Source organism: Carassius auratus, chromosome 20 (assembly GCF_003368295.1).
Source record: "Carassius auratus strain Wakin chromosome 20, ASM336829v1, whole genome shotgun sequence".
NCBI classification, from domain to species: Eukaryota; Metazoa; Chordata; class Actinopteri; order Cypriniformes; family Cyprinidae; genus Carassius; species Carassius auratus.
Window position 1 is genome coordinate 25,957,148 of NC_039262.1, and position 16,433 is coordinate 25,973,580.

Consider the following 16,433-nt stretch of genomic DNA (forward strand, 5'->3'; position numbering starts at 1 on the left):
GGTTCCCAGGAAGTCCAAGCTGACAGTGCACAGGAACGTCAGAGACGATGAGGGCTTCATCATTAGACACTTTGCTGGAGCAGTCTGCTATGAAACGGTACACACACACACCATTTAGGGAAACCGTAAATATCTCATCCTTAAGTCATCTAAGGTGTATTTGACTTTCTTCTTTCAGGTGAATTTGGTTATTTTAAAAATAGTCTTTGATCTTTCAAGCCGTTTGATGCAACTTAGCGGGTGTTGCACTCCATCGCTCCATGATCAAAAAATAACAGTTTTTTTCCCATTCAAAATGTGTTTATCAATTCAACTCATTAACTGTTTTATCAGAATTGTGACATACTGTATAAACACAATTGCAAGAAAAAAGTCTGAATTGTGAGATATAAACACAATTTCACAAAAAAGTCAGAATTGTGAGATATAAACTCACAAATGTGAGAGAATAAGAGTCAGAATTGTGAGATATAAACACAATTGCACAAAAAAGTCAGAATTGTGAGATATAAACACAATTGCAAAAAAAGTCAGAATTGTAAGATACTGTATAAACACAATTGCGAGAAAAAAGTCTGAATTGTGAGATATAAACACAATTGCGAGAAAAAAGTCTGAATTGTGAGATATAAACAATTGCAAGAAAAAAAGTCAGAATTGTGAGATACTGTATAAACACAATTGCACAAAAAAAGAATTGTGAGATATAAACTCACAAATGTGAAAAAAGTCAGAATTGTGAGATATAAACTCACAAATGTGAGAGAATAAGAGTCAGAATTGTGAGATATAAACACAATTGCACAAAAAAGTCAGAATTGTGAGATATAAACACAATTGCACAAAAAAAGTCAGAATTGTGAGATATAATAAACACAGTTGCAAAAAAAAGTCAGAATTGTGAGATACTGTATAAACACAATCGCGAGAAAAAAGTCAGAATTGTGAGATACTGTATAAACACAATTGCGAGAAAAAAGTCAGAATTGTGAGATACTGTTTAAACACAATTGCAAAAAAAAGTCAAAATAGTGAGATACTGTATAAACACAATTGCGAGAAAAAGTCAGAATTGTGAGATACTGTTTAAACACAATTGCAAAAAAAGTCAGAATTGTGAGATACTGTATAAACACAATTGCGAGAAAAAAGTCAGAATTGTGAGATACTGTATAAACACAATTGCGTGAAAAAGTCCGAATTATGAGATTTAAACACAATTGCAAGAAAAAAGTCAGAATTCTGAGATATAAACACAATTGTGAGAAAATAGTCCGAATTCTGAGATCTAAACACAATTGCGAGAAAAAAGTCAGAATTCTGAGATATAAACACAATTGTGAGAAAAAAGTCAGAATTCTGAGATATAAACACAATTGTGAGAAAAAAGTCAGAATTCTGAGATATAAACACAATTGTGAGAAAAAAGTCAGAATTGTGAGAGATAAACTCGCAATTGTAAGAAAAAGTCACATTCAACTTTTTATTATTATTTTTTTTCTTCAGTGGTGGAAACGTGCTTCCAGTTGATTCTTAAGTTGCTGTTAGAATGCTTTAGAATAAAAAAGTGACAGATATACTGAGCTCATATAAATTAAATTTTAAATGTAAAAAATAATTCCTATCATGGCATTTATTCCAAATGCAGCTTCTATGCCTCCATTAGTGTAAAGAAGGCTTTAAAATATTTTTTATATAAATAACTTATATTCTGTTGATTCAATTTCTGCTTTATCTTTGAATACTAAAACTGATTAGTGATTGAAAATGTATTTAATAAATGAAATAAAAATGGATACATGTAACAGAAAATCTACATTGTAACCAGCAAATCCATTGCAGAAGATAATTAACTAAATAAAACTAAACTAAAATGGAAAAATCTAATTGTGTAGTAGGGAGGGCGTTAACGGTTTAGTTAAAATCTTAACATGCCAGTAGCAGCCTGTGGAGTGAACTCTGATCGTCGCATTTTGAACCAAACCTTAAAACCATCTGCTTTCTAGAGAAGGAATAAAACATTTAGTTGTATGTGATGTAGAAATTTTTCCCATTCTCTTTCAGACTCGGTTTGTGGAGAAGAATAACGATGCTCTTCACACGTCCTTGGCGAGTCTGGTGAGCGAGTCGAAGGATAAATTCATCGGAGAGCTCTTCGAGAACTCCAACCACTCCAAAGACACCAAGCAGAAGGCCGGCAAACTGAGCTTCATCAGCGTAGGCAACAAATTCAAGGTCAGGCTCAAAACCACTTAGTCTGACTAATGTTCAAGCAGGGTTCCTATTAAAAATAATAAAAACATATCTTACATGGTATAGCATAGGCCTTCATTCCCATTTATGAAGTCTTGGGGATGGAAATACAGGAATTGCAATACAGCCTAATGTGATTATTAAACTTCAGAAGACTGTTATTTAATTAAAGGAACATGTGCACTGCACATTCATAGTCAAAACGTGGCACTGTTGTGCAATATTTGTGGTTTCAGAGCAGTTCACATGAGTGTAAACTGCTGTGTATAATCAAATGCTTGTGATCTACTATTGATGAATTATGACAGTGTTTGCTTTATGGTGTTTGTGATTGAAGTGTGCGTATTCTATTTTGATTACATATTAAACTGTATCTGGCATTTAATTCTGCACATTAAACTCTTCTCTCTGAGCTGTTCTGTCCCAACAGAAAGACTAAGATCATTATTTAGCACATTCAATACAGAGAATTGACAAGTATCACCACGATTATTTTTTGCATGCGTTTCATATTGCTAGGCCTTATCATACATATTGATATATTAGTGCAGACACCGTTTCAGTTCATATTGAATAAAACATGTCTTGAGTATTTTAAACTTGCAGTCTCTCTGTTTGGAAGTTGAATGTTTGTTGCAGCCTGTTTAATAAAGGAAAAGATTCATGATTCATTTTGAGATCGTATGGAATTGCACCGTACTAAAGTCCCCTATTATGGCTTATGAAAGGTTCATATTTTGGTTTTGGGAGTCCCCAACAACAGGTTGACATGCATGCAAGGTCAAAAAACACTTTCGTTGTCTTATAATATGCATTTATTTTAACCTTACTTGCTCAAAAACTCCCAAACGATTCGCTCAGCGATTAATTTTTCCAAACCCCTCCTTTGCGTGACACTAATCTGTGGTGATTGGTCAGATTGGATCATGCCTGTTATGCCTGATACAGCAGTGTTTGTGAGCGCAGTGCTTCTTTGTGTACAGCGTGACCGGGGAAACTTAATCTTGACCGCTCCAAAAGCAGCACCTTGTGACAAAAAATGAATTAGCATTTTCATTCAGACTAAGGTGAAAGACCAACAAGTGGGCGGGCAATAGACCAACGCTACTTTTGCGTCATCGAAGGTTAACGCCTCTTTTTTGGGGAAAACAAACGGATTCCCCTGATACAGAACTCGCTCTAATTTCTTGATAGCAAAAATGGCAGAAACATACATACTCTCTTTGCGAGCAGAGGACCGTGAGAGGTATTTAATGAAGCTACTGGATACGGTGTTTACAGAGGTTTCCCTTTGAAATGGTCGAAAACTGGATTAATACCCCCACGCAGTGGCCAAATATGGACATCTAACGTTACCATTATCTCGTGGAATCACCATTTTGTCATTGACGATGAGGCCATGTCAAGAGGAGTCGGTGGTTTACTTGGATCATATTTCACTTGATTTCAGCTATTGACAGTTTTGTTGTAGTTAGAAATACGAAGCTGCTAGTAGCTACGTGATTAACGTTAGCTCTCATTAGGCATGCTACCTTGGCTGTTAACTGATTTTAAGTTTCAAAATATTAGCAGGCTATGACTAAACAATATAAATATTATACAATATCTGTTTGTAATTGTGTCTGACAGGCCTGTACACATCAGAAACAATGAAAAACAAAAGGTCCCTGGAGCGAGTTCTGTATAAGGAATCCGTTTGTTTTCCCCAAAAAAGAGGCGTTACCCTTCGAAGACGCCAAAGTAGCGTTGGTCTATATGATAATGTTTCATGTTGACATCAACATGATGGACTAGTTTCAGTGATTCAGAGTCGACTCTTTCTTTTGAGAGACAATAACTTTATACACGGTACACTTTCAGATTTAAAACTTTTCTGGGTGTATTCATTCACTTAAAGGTAATTTTAAACTAATCCATAATAGGGGCACTGTAATGTTACTTGGACAGGCATAAAAAGCTTTACATTTGATACCCAGGTGGTGGTGTTTATTTTTATATATTTTTCTCTCATAGACGCAGCTGAATATTCTTCTGGAAAAGCTTCACAGTACTGTGAGTCATCAAGCCCTACTTTGATGTTTGGTGTTGTTTTCAGTTTTATCTAAATGCTGAATGTTCCCACATACCTGAGCTGGAAGCAATGACTTGGTCTTTGTGTTTTTTTGGTGTTTCAGGGTTCAAGTTTTGTCCGCTGTGTGAAGCCCAATCTGAAGATGGTCAGCCATCAGTTTGAGGGCGCTCAGATTCTGTCTCAACTACAGTGCTCAGGTTAACACACACACACACACATTGTTTCCTACAGGATTTTGATTGATGTGTCCTGAGGTGTGTTGTGAAAATCCAGCTAGAACTATTTTAGGTTGCATCGGCAGCATTTCAGTAGCTATTTATTATGAGTGAAGCTTTTATGACCTCATATTAAACTGAGAGGCTCCAGTGAAGTTTTTAATGTAACATTTATAAGTTGAGGTGAGGGAGGGAAGCTCATGCATTAACTATGATGCCTTTGGTCATCCTGTTTATAACTTTTAGTGTAATTGAAAAACCCTTTCACATTGTGGTTCATGTATCTTTTTGCTGAGAGATCTGTACTGATTTTGATACAGAAGTAAACATAAAACAATATATAGGGAGATTAAGAGTGACAGCTGATCTTTATGTGCTTTTTCTGTAAGTAGCGTGTTACTGCAGACTGGCAGAGTATGATACTCTTATGAAGATCTCATTCATTTACAAGCTGTCAGAATTTCATCATACTTTTTGTCCATATAATTATTATCATCTTCACCAAATGTCTCAGTCTGTACTCAGTTTGGGCGTCTGGATAACATGGAGGGTTTTTTCCTGATGTATCAAATATGATTTTTAACAAAAACACACATGCAGACTTTCTTTGAAAGATTGTGTCTAAATAATCTATGAACTGTTTTATTTAAAGGAAGATTTCTGTTATTTCAGATGTCAGGCTTTGCGGAGTTTAAATTCCTCCTGACTGATTATTGAAGTGTTAAATAATGTGTGTGTGTGTGTGTGTGTGTGTGTGCTCAGGGATGGTGTCAGTGCTGGATCTGATGCAGGGCGGCTTCCCCTCTCGAGCGCCGTTCCACGAGCTCTACAACATGTACAAGCAGTACATGCCCGCCAAACTGACACGGCTCGACCCCAGACTCTTCTGCAAGGTGTGTGTCACACACAGTCAGTGTGAAATACATCTGCGGGATGATGTTTGTTCTGTGTGTTGGGAAAGCTTCCCAACAACTACTACACAGTGTGATAGCAAGTCATATCTTTCAAAACAGTTTTTTCTTTCCTCAACAGGCTTTGTTCAAAGCTCTCGGCCTGAATGAAAATGATTATAAATTTGGTTTGACAAAAGTTTTCTTCAGACCTGGAAAGGTGATGTATCTTCCTTATGATTTTTTTTTCTGTATCTCATGCATTTACCCCAAGACTATTTTTGTATAAAGAAGAGTGTAATATCATGGTGTAAAGTAGGTAACACTTTAGAATAAGGTTCCATTAGTTAATGTTAGTTAATGTATTAATTAACATGAACAAACAATGAATAATACATTTATTACTGTATTTATTCATCTTCGTTAATGTTAGTTAATGAAAATACAGTTATTCATTGTTAGTTCATGGTAATTCACAGTGCATTAACTAATGTTAACAAGCACAACTTTTGGTTTAAATAATGCATTAGTAAATGTTGAAATTAACATGAACTAAGACTTATAAATGCTGTAGAAGGATTGTTCTTGCTTAGTTCATCTGAACGAAAGTAGTTAACTAACATTAACTAATGGAACCTTATTCTAAAATGTTACCATAAAGTATTAATTAAAAAACATGAATGTTTCTAATAATATCTCAATGTTTTTCCAATGAAATATGAGCAACCCATCCGTTAATTCTGATTGAATTCATCCTAATATACCTTTATGTGATGGAAATCTTGTCCTTTTTGTCTGATGGTGTTCATAAATTGATGCAGTTTATTGACTTGTTTGATGTTGTCAGTTTGCGGAGTTCGATCAGATCATGAAGTCGGATCCAGATCATCTGGCTGAACTGGTGAAGCGTGTCAATAAATGGCTGATCTGCAGCCGCTGGAAGAAGGTGCAGTGGTGCGCCCTGTCCGTCATTAAACGTACGTCACATACAGAGGACATCCAGTTCTGCACAAATCAAGAAGGGGAAAAATTAGCCATTGGTCCACACTTTAAGATTCATTCTTTAGACTCACATAAACATCAACAGATGCATCTTGGGATGCTTAATACATTTTGCCTAGAAATAAAGAAATATGGATGCAAATAAATCAAAGAATAAATACAGAAATAAACACAAGAATAATTACAAGCAGTAAATAATTAAAGAAATGAATATACCCTCCGTTTGAGTTGTTCATGTTGTTTTCTTGCTCTGTCAGTGAAAAACAAGATGCTGTACCGAGCCAAAGCCTGTATCCAGATGCAGAAGACCGTCCGCATGTGGCTGTGCAAGAGGAAACACAAACCCCGGTGGGCAGCACTTCTTCTCTTCAATGTTTCTTAGTGGCTTGCTGTCAGCTACTGCAAGAAATTATTTTGGCTCATGGGGTACAGCATAGCATTTAATATAAGTCTGGCAGGAAACTTTGTAAATAAACATTTAAAACATGCAAATATCTAGCTGTTTTTATACCTTAAAAATGCTGGTATTAGACTCGGTTTCCCTCTCGATGTGCATTTTAGTTCAAAATGAAACCGTAACATTTTGTTTGCCCCCACATTAATTACATTAACACGTGTAAGTCAGTAAAGACATTTATAATATTGAAAAAGATTTCCATTTCACACAAATGTGTTCTTTTAAACATTGATGTTCATCAAAGAAGTCATCACAGTTTCTGCAGAAATATTAAGCAGCACAAATGTTTTCAACGTTGATAATAACGAAAAGTTTTCAGAACAGCAAATCAATATATTAGGCTCAGTATTAGAGCATTGCATTAGCAGTAGGGATATGCCGGTATTTAATTTTCCTGTTGCGGTAAATTGATAGTGCCTTTATCACGGTATACGGTATTATCATGGTATTGAAATTTTGTTTTGTTTTGTTTGAAAATGAAAATGATTTAAACATTTACTTAAAATGAATTTAAGAATTTAAGTTTAAAAATAAAAAATGATTTAACATAAAATACAGTGCAATACATAAAATATAGTGTAATCAGTTCGGACATCGCATAGTGCTCATTCAATAAATGCACAGCTAAACAATAAGCAATAGCTACATTTACTGTATAAGTTATTAATCTTTGTTAAAAAATACAAGTCTTAGTTCATGTTAGCTCATTAAATAACACAGTTGCAACTTTCAATTTTAACAATGTGTTATTAAATATCGTAATACCTAAGATTAATGAATGTTCAGAATAATTTTTTCATTGCCAGTTTATGTTAACTAATGAAGCCATAATGTAAAGTGTGAATGAACAATAAAATATCAAAACACTTTCAAACAATATCTAGGGCATTTGTAGTCTAGATTAAAAAAAAAATTAAAGAATGTTTGAAGATAAATAGCCTATTAAGTCTAAATATTTCAGTAGATGGCTCTGTAATAAACACCATAGGGAAAACACAAATCTGAATGGTTATTTAAGATTAGTTATGGTTTAGAAAGTAACAGCTGCTTTATTTACTGTGTTTACAGGGTAAGGGCTGCATTTAGCGCCATCTGCTGTCAGAGAGTGTATGTGCTTTCATTAAGTGCGTCTCTCATGTGTTCCTCCATGTGCTTCTCATGCGTGCTTGTTTTCATCAGAGGCACACGCTCTTTCAAGCAGCATACAGCTGTGTTGTGCATTTTAAGCAGTTGATGGGAATAGTATTCTTAAAATGCATTCCAAATTCTGAATAATTTGTAATGTATATTTATCCACAGTATTTAGAAGTGACCGTGATAACAATATCGTGCATATTAATCACCGCGATATATCGCATTACCGAATACCGGCACAAGTCTAGTTAGCAGCGCAAAAGGTCGTGGGTTCAATTCCCAGGGAACAACACACATGCTGGTAAAAAAAGAAATGTATAGCCTGAATGCACTGTAAGTTGCTTTAGATAAAAGCATCTAAATGCATGAATGTAAATTTAAATTATTTAAAACTGAATATTTTACAATATTACTGTTTTTACTGTATTCAGTCGATTCAAATAAAAGCAGTGTCTTTCAAAAAATGTAACAATAGTGAAAATGAAATGAATTTCTGTGTTAATCATCAGTACGTCACTGATATAAAACTGTTAGCTCAGGAGTAGTCAAGCAGGTGTGAAAAGCATTGATGTGTGTGTGTGTGTGTGTGTTAGGATCGATGGGCTGGTGAAGGCAAGTAACCTGAAGAAGAGGATGGAGAAGCTGAATGAGGTGGTGTCTGGACTAAAGGAGGGAAAACAGGAGATGAGCAAACACATGCAGGAACTCGATTCCTCCATCAACGCACACATACTCAAGATAAAGGTGGGCATCAGAGAGAAAGGCAAAGTCCTGTCATATTCCTGAAAACCCCTGTTCCTGTTGTACGTGTCTTCTCTCTCTAGAGCACTGTGATGAGCCGCATGGACATCGACCACGAGCACCAGGCCCTGGTCACTCGCTCGCAGCAGCTGCTCAGCTCCATGCAGAAGAAGAAGCAGGAGGAGGAGGAGATGGAGCGACTGAGACGAATCCAAGAGGAGATGGAGAAAGAGAGGAAGAGGCGCGAGGAAGACGAGCAGAAGCGCAGACAAGAGGAAGAGGATAGACGCCTGTGAGTAGACGTCCTTAGCCCAGGTTACTAAATGGATTAGGACAATAAAGGAGCATCAAACTATTAATAAAGTACATGTGACTCTTACAATAGCCACCAAATAATAGATCACTAAAAAAACTATTTCCTGTAGCTTTCCGATCAGATGTTGGTGCCCTTGCTGAATAAATGAATGGAAACTGTTTTTACTTTTGTGCCTTTAAGACTTCAAGATGCAAAAGACCTGCTATAATTGGCTAATGTTGGCATGAACGTTAAAGTTAAAAGTTGGCATGAAATTATCATTCACCTGACTTTATAAATGCATATTTTAAATAATTTAGTAAATATTAAAAATGCATATTATAAATCTTATTTTTTAAATGTTCTTTTTTGATAACTCATGTCACTTAGATATGCAGCACAATGTGGAAGAAAAGATCTGTCACTCATTCTGAGGTTATTGTCCCCAGCTCTGCTGAAGCTTGTGTGTGTCTGTCTGTTTTAGGAAAGCCGAGATGGAAGTGAAGAGGAAACAGGAAGAAGAAGAGCGCAAGAAAAGAGAGGAGGAGGAGAGGAGACTGCAGGTGACATTAGCTTTATACACCACATTAATTCTTCTGCATTATTCTTCACATTCATCCCTCAGCAGAGTCTAAAACAAACCTTAAGTCACACCTGCCGATATTTGAGAGTTTCCTTAACAGCTGTCTATTTAAAATAAATGAATGATCTTTTTGCACCTGTGAGAAGAAGATAGACATTGTTTCTTTACATACTGTACAGACCTTTTTCACATTTCCGGGTTTCTCAGCAGCGGAAGTCGTCCGTTGGGTTAACTTCGAGAGCAGTGAATGGGAACGTACCACAAATATATATTTTTTCCATCCTCATTTGCTCAAATAGCAAAAGAAAAACTCCACGTGTTTCCATGACTTTCAAAAAAACAACGTCAGTCAGAAGAGAGAACGATGTTAAATTTACCATCCCTTCCGTAGACGCTGCATTAGAAACACCCTTGCTTTACCGTTAACTAGTTTCGATGTGAAGTTGAGCTAATACAAAGCTTAGTTTTATAAATGCACATAATTTATTTTACGATTCTGATGATCATTAAAAAGGGTCAATTACCGTATTTTTCGGACTATAAGTCGCACCTGAGTATAAGTCGCATCAGTCGAAAAAAATACGTCATGACGAGGAAAAAAACATATATAAGTCGAACTGGACTATAAGTCGCATTTATTTAGAACCAAGAGAAAACATTACCGTCTCCAGCTGCCAGAGGGCGCTCTATGTCTTCAGTGTAAACTACAGGAACACTGAGCAGCATAGAGCGCCCTCTAGCGGCTTGAGACGGTAATGTGAACTCTTGGTTCATGTCAAATTAATTTTGATAAATAAGTCGCACCTGACTATAAGTCGCAGGACCAGCCAAACTATGAAAAAAAGTGCGACTTATAGTCCGGAAAATACAGTATAACAGCTGTTTGAAATCCTAAGTGCTGCTTGCATTGTGTTTGTGTTGGCAGCAGCTGATTGGTTGATGTGATGGTGTCTCTGCTGGGTTGTTTCAGGAGGAGATGGAGCTGCAGCTGCAGGCGGAGCGTGAGCAGGATTCGGCCCGACAGGCCGTGCTGGAGCAGGAGCGGCGAGACCGAGAGCTGGCCCTGAGGATCGCTCAGAGCGAGGCCGAGCTCATCCCAGAGGAGACGCCCGTGGAAGCTGGACTGCGCAGGTATTTGTGTCCCTCTGAACGCCGCTGCCGAGGAAATGGCATACCTTCAGGCTGATGATACACAGTGCAGTGTTGCTTGGGCACTTTCCCACTGATAATGGGTAACATAACATAACATAAACTAAAGTTGCCCGCCAACATTGCTCAAAAAGTTGCCCGGTATATTTTACCCAGCACACTCTACAGCTAAAAATGCCCCATAGAGCGATCTTACATGATGGTGACTCCAGTGGGCTGAGGGGAAAAATGCATTGTACAAATAAGAGCTGTCAGAATAGATAAAAAACTTAAATATTATCAATATTAAATTATAATCTACTTTAAATGGCATAATTCCTGATGGAGGGAAATCTTTTGGCTTCTCTCCTGAAGCCACTAGAGGGCGCAACAAGCAAAATATTACTAATGTACGTTAATTAAAGCTAGGGCTGTACGATAAATCACATGATATGATCATTTGCATCTCATCAGTAAAGCTGCTTCTGTGATCAGTAATAAATCTCCATCACGTTCTTTCAGATGGAGCAGCATTTAATACACCGAGCCGTAGTTCACCGACAAACTATGCAATATCACGTTCATAATCGAAAGCGATTCATCTGTGATAAGGAAAAGCGATATTACGTAGCTTGTCAGTGATCTACAGCTCATGTAGTAAATGCTGCTCCATCTGAAAGCACATGATGGATATTCATTATTAATCACAGAAGCAGCTTTACTGACGAGATGCACTTGATCATATCATGCGATTTATCGTGCAGCACTGATTAAAGCAATAAAATAACACAACTTTTTTTTGTTTTAAAGCGCATAATGTTTAAAATAATGTTTATAAACCAAATATAATTAGTTGCTTAAACAATTAGAAACAAAACAGCATTGTGCACATATGTGTAGTTTGATACAAAGGACCGGAAACTAATAACTAAGATTACTTTTTATATTTTTATATAAAACGCCATAAAGTTTTTAGACATGTTTGTAAAAGATGAACTTTTACATGGCTTTCTAATCACCTGACTCTCTTGTGCGAGACGCGAGTGCAACATTGATAGATACATTGATCGGTGTGAACGGCTTGGTTTCTGTTTTGCCATAAGGAAGATCTGCATTGATGCTCTGTTTTCCCGCAGTATTGTGAATGAATAACCAGCAGTGCAAGCTCACTTAGATCAGCCAACGACACTTACATCATCATCACAACTCGTTTACCATTAATGAGGCTGCCTGATGCACACCTAAATCTGAATGCAACGTTTTTGCATTCGAAAGTGGATTTTTATTTTAAATTCGACAAATATTTAGAAATTTGAAAAATAATTTGACAGCCCTAGCACAAATGAATTACAGTACAGTGCCATTACAAATGCAATCATATGTTCGAGTGTTTCTTGTCTTGCAAACACAGTCAGTCATACAGCTGCAGGTTAAAGGAATGTGCTGGGTTCAATGCAAGTTTAACTTAAAACCACATTTACAGTGCAACCGGATTACAAGTTTTGCTCAATTAATAAAAATCTTCACTTACGAAATTAATGTAAATTGATCAAAAGTTATCATATAGTTATGTTTCAAAAGATTTGTGTTTCAAATAAATGCTATGTATTAAAATATTAAGCGTTTTAAATTTATATTTTATTTTTTATAGCACATAATTTATTTGGTAACACTTTTACAATAAGGTGTCCTTTTTAAAATTAGTTAATGTATTTACGAACATGAATGATTAATAAACAATACATTTATTACTCTATTTATTCATCCGTTAATGTTACTTAATCTGTTTGTTCATGTTAGTTCACAGTGCATTAACTAATATTAACAAACTATTTTTTTATTTTAATAATGTATTAGTAAATGCTGAAATTAACATTAACTAAGATGAATAAATGCTTTAGAAGTGTCATTCTTGGTTCATATTAACTATTGCACCTTATTGTAAAGTGTTGCCATTTATTTGTATAGCATAATAAGCTTGAATATATCAAAAGGGTCAAGCATCATTGATTTCTCATGCTTTGACCCTTTTCCTTTGTCTTGAACCTGGAAGATTCTTAGAAAGCATTAATGGTGGTGGGATTTAGTTTAATTACCGGCGGAGACTTGGATTAGTTTCTCCGTCACTCTGTTTAATGCTCTTCCTGTCTGTTTTTACAGTGCTGCACCACCACCACAAAAACTCAAGAGCTTGACCATGTAGGTTACATTTCTCCAGTTTAAATCTTTATTCTTTACTGATCACTTCTAGTTTGCTTTAAAAGCAGCTTTTTGACAACTCTTTCCATCAAGCACCATGTCGAGTGTTTAAAATAATAGGTCAAATCATTGCAGTCTCAGCAGATAATCACCAGAACATGACATTCTGGCATATTTACATCAGAAAATAACTATGTGGCAGTTTACTGGATCCTATTTAGTCAAAGTCACAAATGGAAAATCCTATGAGCAGTTTTCTAATGATGTCATATACTAACATGTACCATGGTCCAATAATCCTGTCCTTTAGGGAGGAAATGGCCAAGGAAATGTCTGATCTTCTGGCTCGGTGGGTAGAAGGGTTTGTTGTTGGCGCTACAGACATACACAACCAAAAATCAAAGCATTATCCACTGAAATGAAAACCAAATGACCTCGCTGAAGTCTGAAAATGCATCAAATTTGAATCATGCCGATCAACCAATCTCAATATTTCAGTAATTTCACACAGTATTTTGTAAATCAGAATGAATCCAGAGTCTTTGAATTAATGTTCACTCCTTATAATTTATAAAATGATGATTTGTCCTTTTTTTATTTTTCTGAAATTGATTTCCTGGTATTGCTGTTGTGTAAACCTTTCTTTTCTTCAACGGATCTCCGATACCATCTGTGACATTTTTGTAGCGATATTTCAATAAAATGTTTTTTTTTTTAGCACGTTTGATTTAGGTTTAAAAATGAAGGGGTTTTGTAAATTTGATCATTTGAATGGAGTGTAAATCTGTCTTTTTACATTTTAATTGGTGAGTTGAGATCCTTGTTTCTCTTAGATGAGCAAAAAGAGTCAGGTCAGTAGGGGATTGTATCTGTTGTGTAACTGTATATGTGTATTTGTGTTTTGTGGATTCAGAGCTCCGCAGGTGACTGCCACAAATGCTCAAGCTGATGTGAAGAAATATGAACTCAGCAAGTGGAAATATGCTGAATTACGGGACACCATCAATACATCCTGTGGTAAGACAGTTGTTTTCATGAATGCTTATGTCAATGAGACAGATTTATGTTTTATGTTTGTTTGATGTTTATGACAGTGTACAGCAGCCCAAGTATCCAAACCACACATGAAATTGCTTTGATTTGCATTTCTATCCAATCGAATAGAGATATTATCTTTACAACTTATTTTCAGCATAACACATCTCACTTTTGCACTTAAGCTGGCACAGACAAATGAACTTGAACTGCTTCTGAACCAGAAACACGGCATATAATCTGCTTGTCTTTTGTGTCTTAGACATTATCTGCTGTAAATGAACTTAATTCTGTATTGATGGGTAAAAATGTGTTTTGTTTTCTGTTTCCAACGTACTTTTCCAATATCCGTCTAGATATCGAGTTGTTAGCTGCGTGTCGTGAGGAGTTTCACCGCAGACTGAAGGTCTATCACGCATGGAAGTCAAAGAACAAGAAACGCAACACTCAGGATGAGCAGAGAGCACCGAAAGCCGTCACAGACTATGGTACGAAAAACCCCACTGGAGATCTCCTTTAAAAACTGAGATTGGCCGGATCTAGATTTAGGGTGAAATGCAAATGAGATACTGTAGACAGAACTAATTTTGTTTAATTGGGTTTGTTTTTTTAATAGTTGACATAATTGCAAGCCATGGCTTCATAGGTGAGTAAGGCCAAAAAATAAACCAACAGCTGACTAACTCCCCAAAACAGAACTAAAGGACCTAATGAAACAGAAAAACATTGAGTATTCAGCCTAACTCACTCCCTTAATAAAGCCAATAGAAAACAATATTTACAATAAACAAAATATCCTTTCCCTGCTGCTTTCTTAACTATTTGAAATATATATGTAACAGTAAAAACAGTTATATAGCTTAATATTATTACAATTGAAAATACATGTTTTCTATGTGAATTTCTGTTAAAATGTAATTTATTGCTGTGACCAAAGTCGATTTTTTTAGCATAATTTCTCCAGTCTTTATTGTCACATGATCCTTCAAAAGTCATTCCAACATGCATTTCTTTCTTTTCTTTTACATTTATTATTTTCATCAATGTTGAAAACAGTTGTGCTGCTTAAAATTATTGTGGAATTTTCAACCAAATTTCTTTTGGTTTCTTTATTAATTTAAATGAAAAATAGTTGATAAATTTTGCTATGACTGGTTGGCGCCAAACTTAACGCTATTTACACACACACTATTAATGCTACTGTTGTGATCCCATTGTCCTCCTCCAGCCCAGCAGAACCCGGTTGTGCCTGTCCTGCCCCGGCAGCAAGAGATCGTCATGAACAGACAGCAGCGCTTCTTTCGCATTCCCTTCATCCGACCAGGAGAGCAATATAACAACAAGAAAGGATGGTGGTACGCACACTTTGATGGGCCTTGGATTGCCAGACAGATGGAGCTGCACCCGGAGAAACACCCCATTCTGCTGGTGGCAGGTCTGATTCACTTTCACTGGCATCTCTTTCACTTATTTGCAGATGTGGGTTCATTGCCATTACCTTGACTTTCTCACAGCATTACATTACTTTGTGCTTCTTATAGAGATACTCAATATATTGGTAACTGCATCAGTTCTTCCAAAATGTTCAAATAATAAGATCAGTGGAGAGGAACATCACTTATTACATCTAAATTTTTGGCTGTATATGCCAACCTTTTACAGCCGAGTATACTGAGGAATGTCTTTCAGATCAATCTTAGCATTTTGTATACACAAATAATTTTATTTAATATAGTAATGTGTGGTTAAATGTAACTGTTCTCAGTTTTAGGTCAATTAAAATGGGCTTTGTTCACACTGCGAGTGTTAGTGCTCGATTGCCATTTAATGTACAGATATGATTTTTTGTTTGGATGTTCACATTGTCTTTTTTTTTTTTTTACATAACGTGTTCAATATCAGATTCCAGTGATAATTATTGACGGTCCTGAACTGACCCATATGCACAAAAGAATGATAACGCAAGCGTTTGAGCATTCATTTATAAGCTGATGTGCTGCGAAAGCCAGTGAATACATTGAAGGAGGGCAACAATGATGATAAAGAAATATTAACTGTTCGACCCCTTATGTTAAGCTCATGGAGCCATCACTGTAATACTTATGAGTTTAACACCTCACTGTCTCCACTGAATACATCCACAACTTTCTGTAATATTCCCCTTAGTGATCAAAGAACTACCGCTATGTAACGAGTGTCGTTCTTGAATGATATGACCATTCATATCAGACCTGAATCTGATTTCGGAGCACGCATGAAAGTATCCCAAATCTGAATAAAAGGTCATAAATATATGATAGTAATATAGGAGCAGTATCTGTTTAATGCAGTTACTGTTATTGAAATCCTCCATTAACTTTTGTCAAAAAAGAAGACTAATTGCTAAAAAACAATTACATTGTTTAAATGAAAAATTCTATATCCGTGATA

At 36.0% G+C, this 16,433-nt stretch overlaps 1 protein-coding gene across 9 annotated transcripts in view; it reads left to right on the forward strand.

The window, feature by feature from the left end:
* The window catches only part of myo6a (myosin VIa), a 53,364-nt gene that overhangs the window by 31,716 nt on the left and 5,215 nt on the right, over nt 1-16,433 (forward strand). For 2 of the 9 annotated variants that reach the window (XM_026291645.1, XM_026291646.1), the window contains 18 exons: nt 2-97; nt 2,065-2,235; nt 4,267-4,305; nt 4,428-4,521; nt 5,302-5,432; nt 5,572-5,649; nt 6,277-6,406; nt 6,689-6,779; nt 8,616-8,766; nt 8,847-9,055; nt 9,543-9,621; nt 10,612-10,772; nt 12,930-12,968; nt 13,279-13,317; nt 13,882-13,985; nt 14,360-14,491; nt 14,620-14,649; nt 15,232-15,438. In XM_026291645.1, coding sequence (XP_026147430.1) covers nt 2-97; nt 2,065-2,235; nt 4,267-4,305; nt 4,428-4,521; nt 5,302-5,432; nt 5,572-5,649; nt 6,277-6,406; nt 6,689-6,779; nt 8,616-8,766; nt 8,847-9,055; nt 9,543-9,621; nt 10,612-10,772; nt 12,930-12,968; nt 13,279-13,317; nt 13,882-13,985; nt 14,360-14,491; nt 14,620-14,649; nt 15,232-15,438 — 1,981 coding nt within the window. The remainder of the gene's footprint in view (nt 1; nt 98-2,064; nt 2,236-4,266; nt 4,306-4,427; nt 4,522-5,301; nt 5,433-5,571; nt 5,650-6,276; nt 6,407-6,688; nt 6,780-8,615; nt 8,767-8,846; nt 9,056-9,542; nt 9,622-10,611; nt 10,773-12,929; nt 12,969-13,278; nt 13,318-13,881; nt 13,986-14,359; nt 14,492-14,619; nt 14,650-15,231; nt 15,439-16,433) is intronic. The other 7 variants (XM_026194958.1, XM_026194964.1, XM_026194960.1 and 4 more) reach the window with 4 other exon arrangements.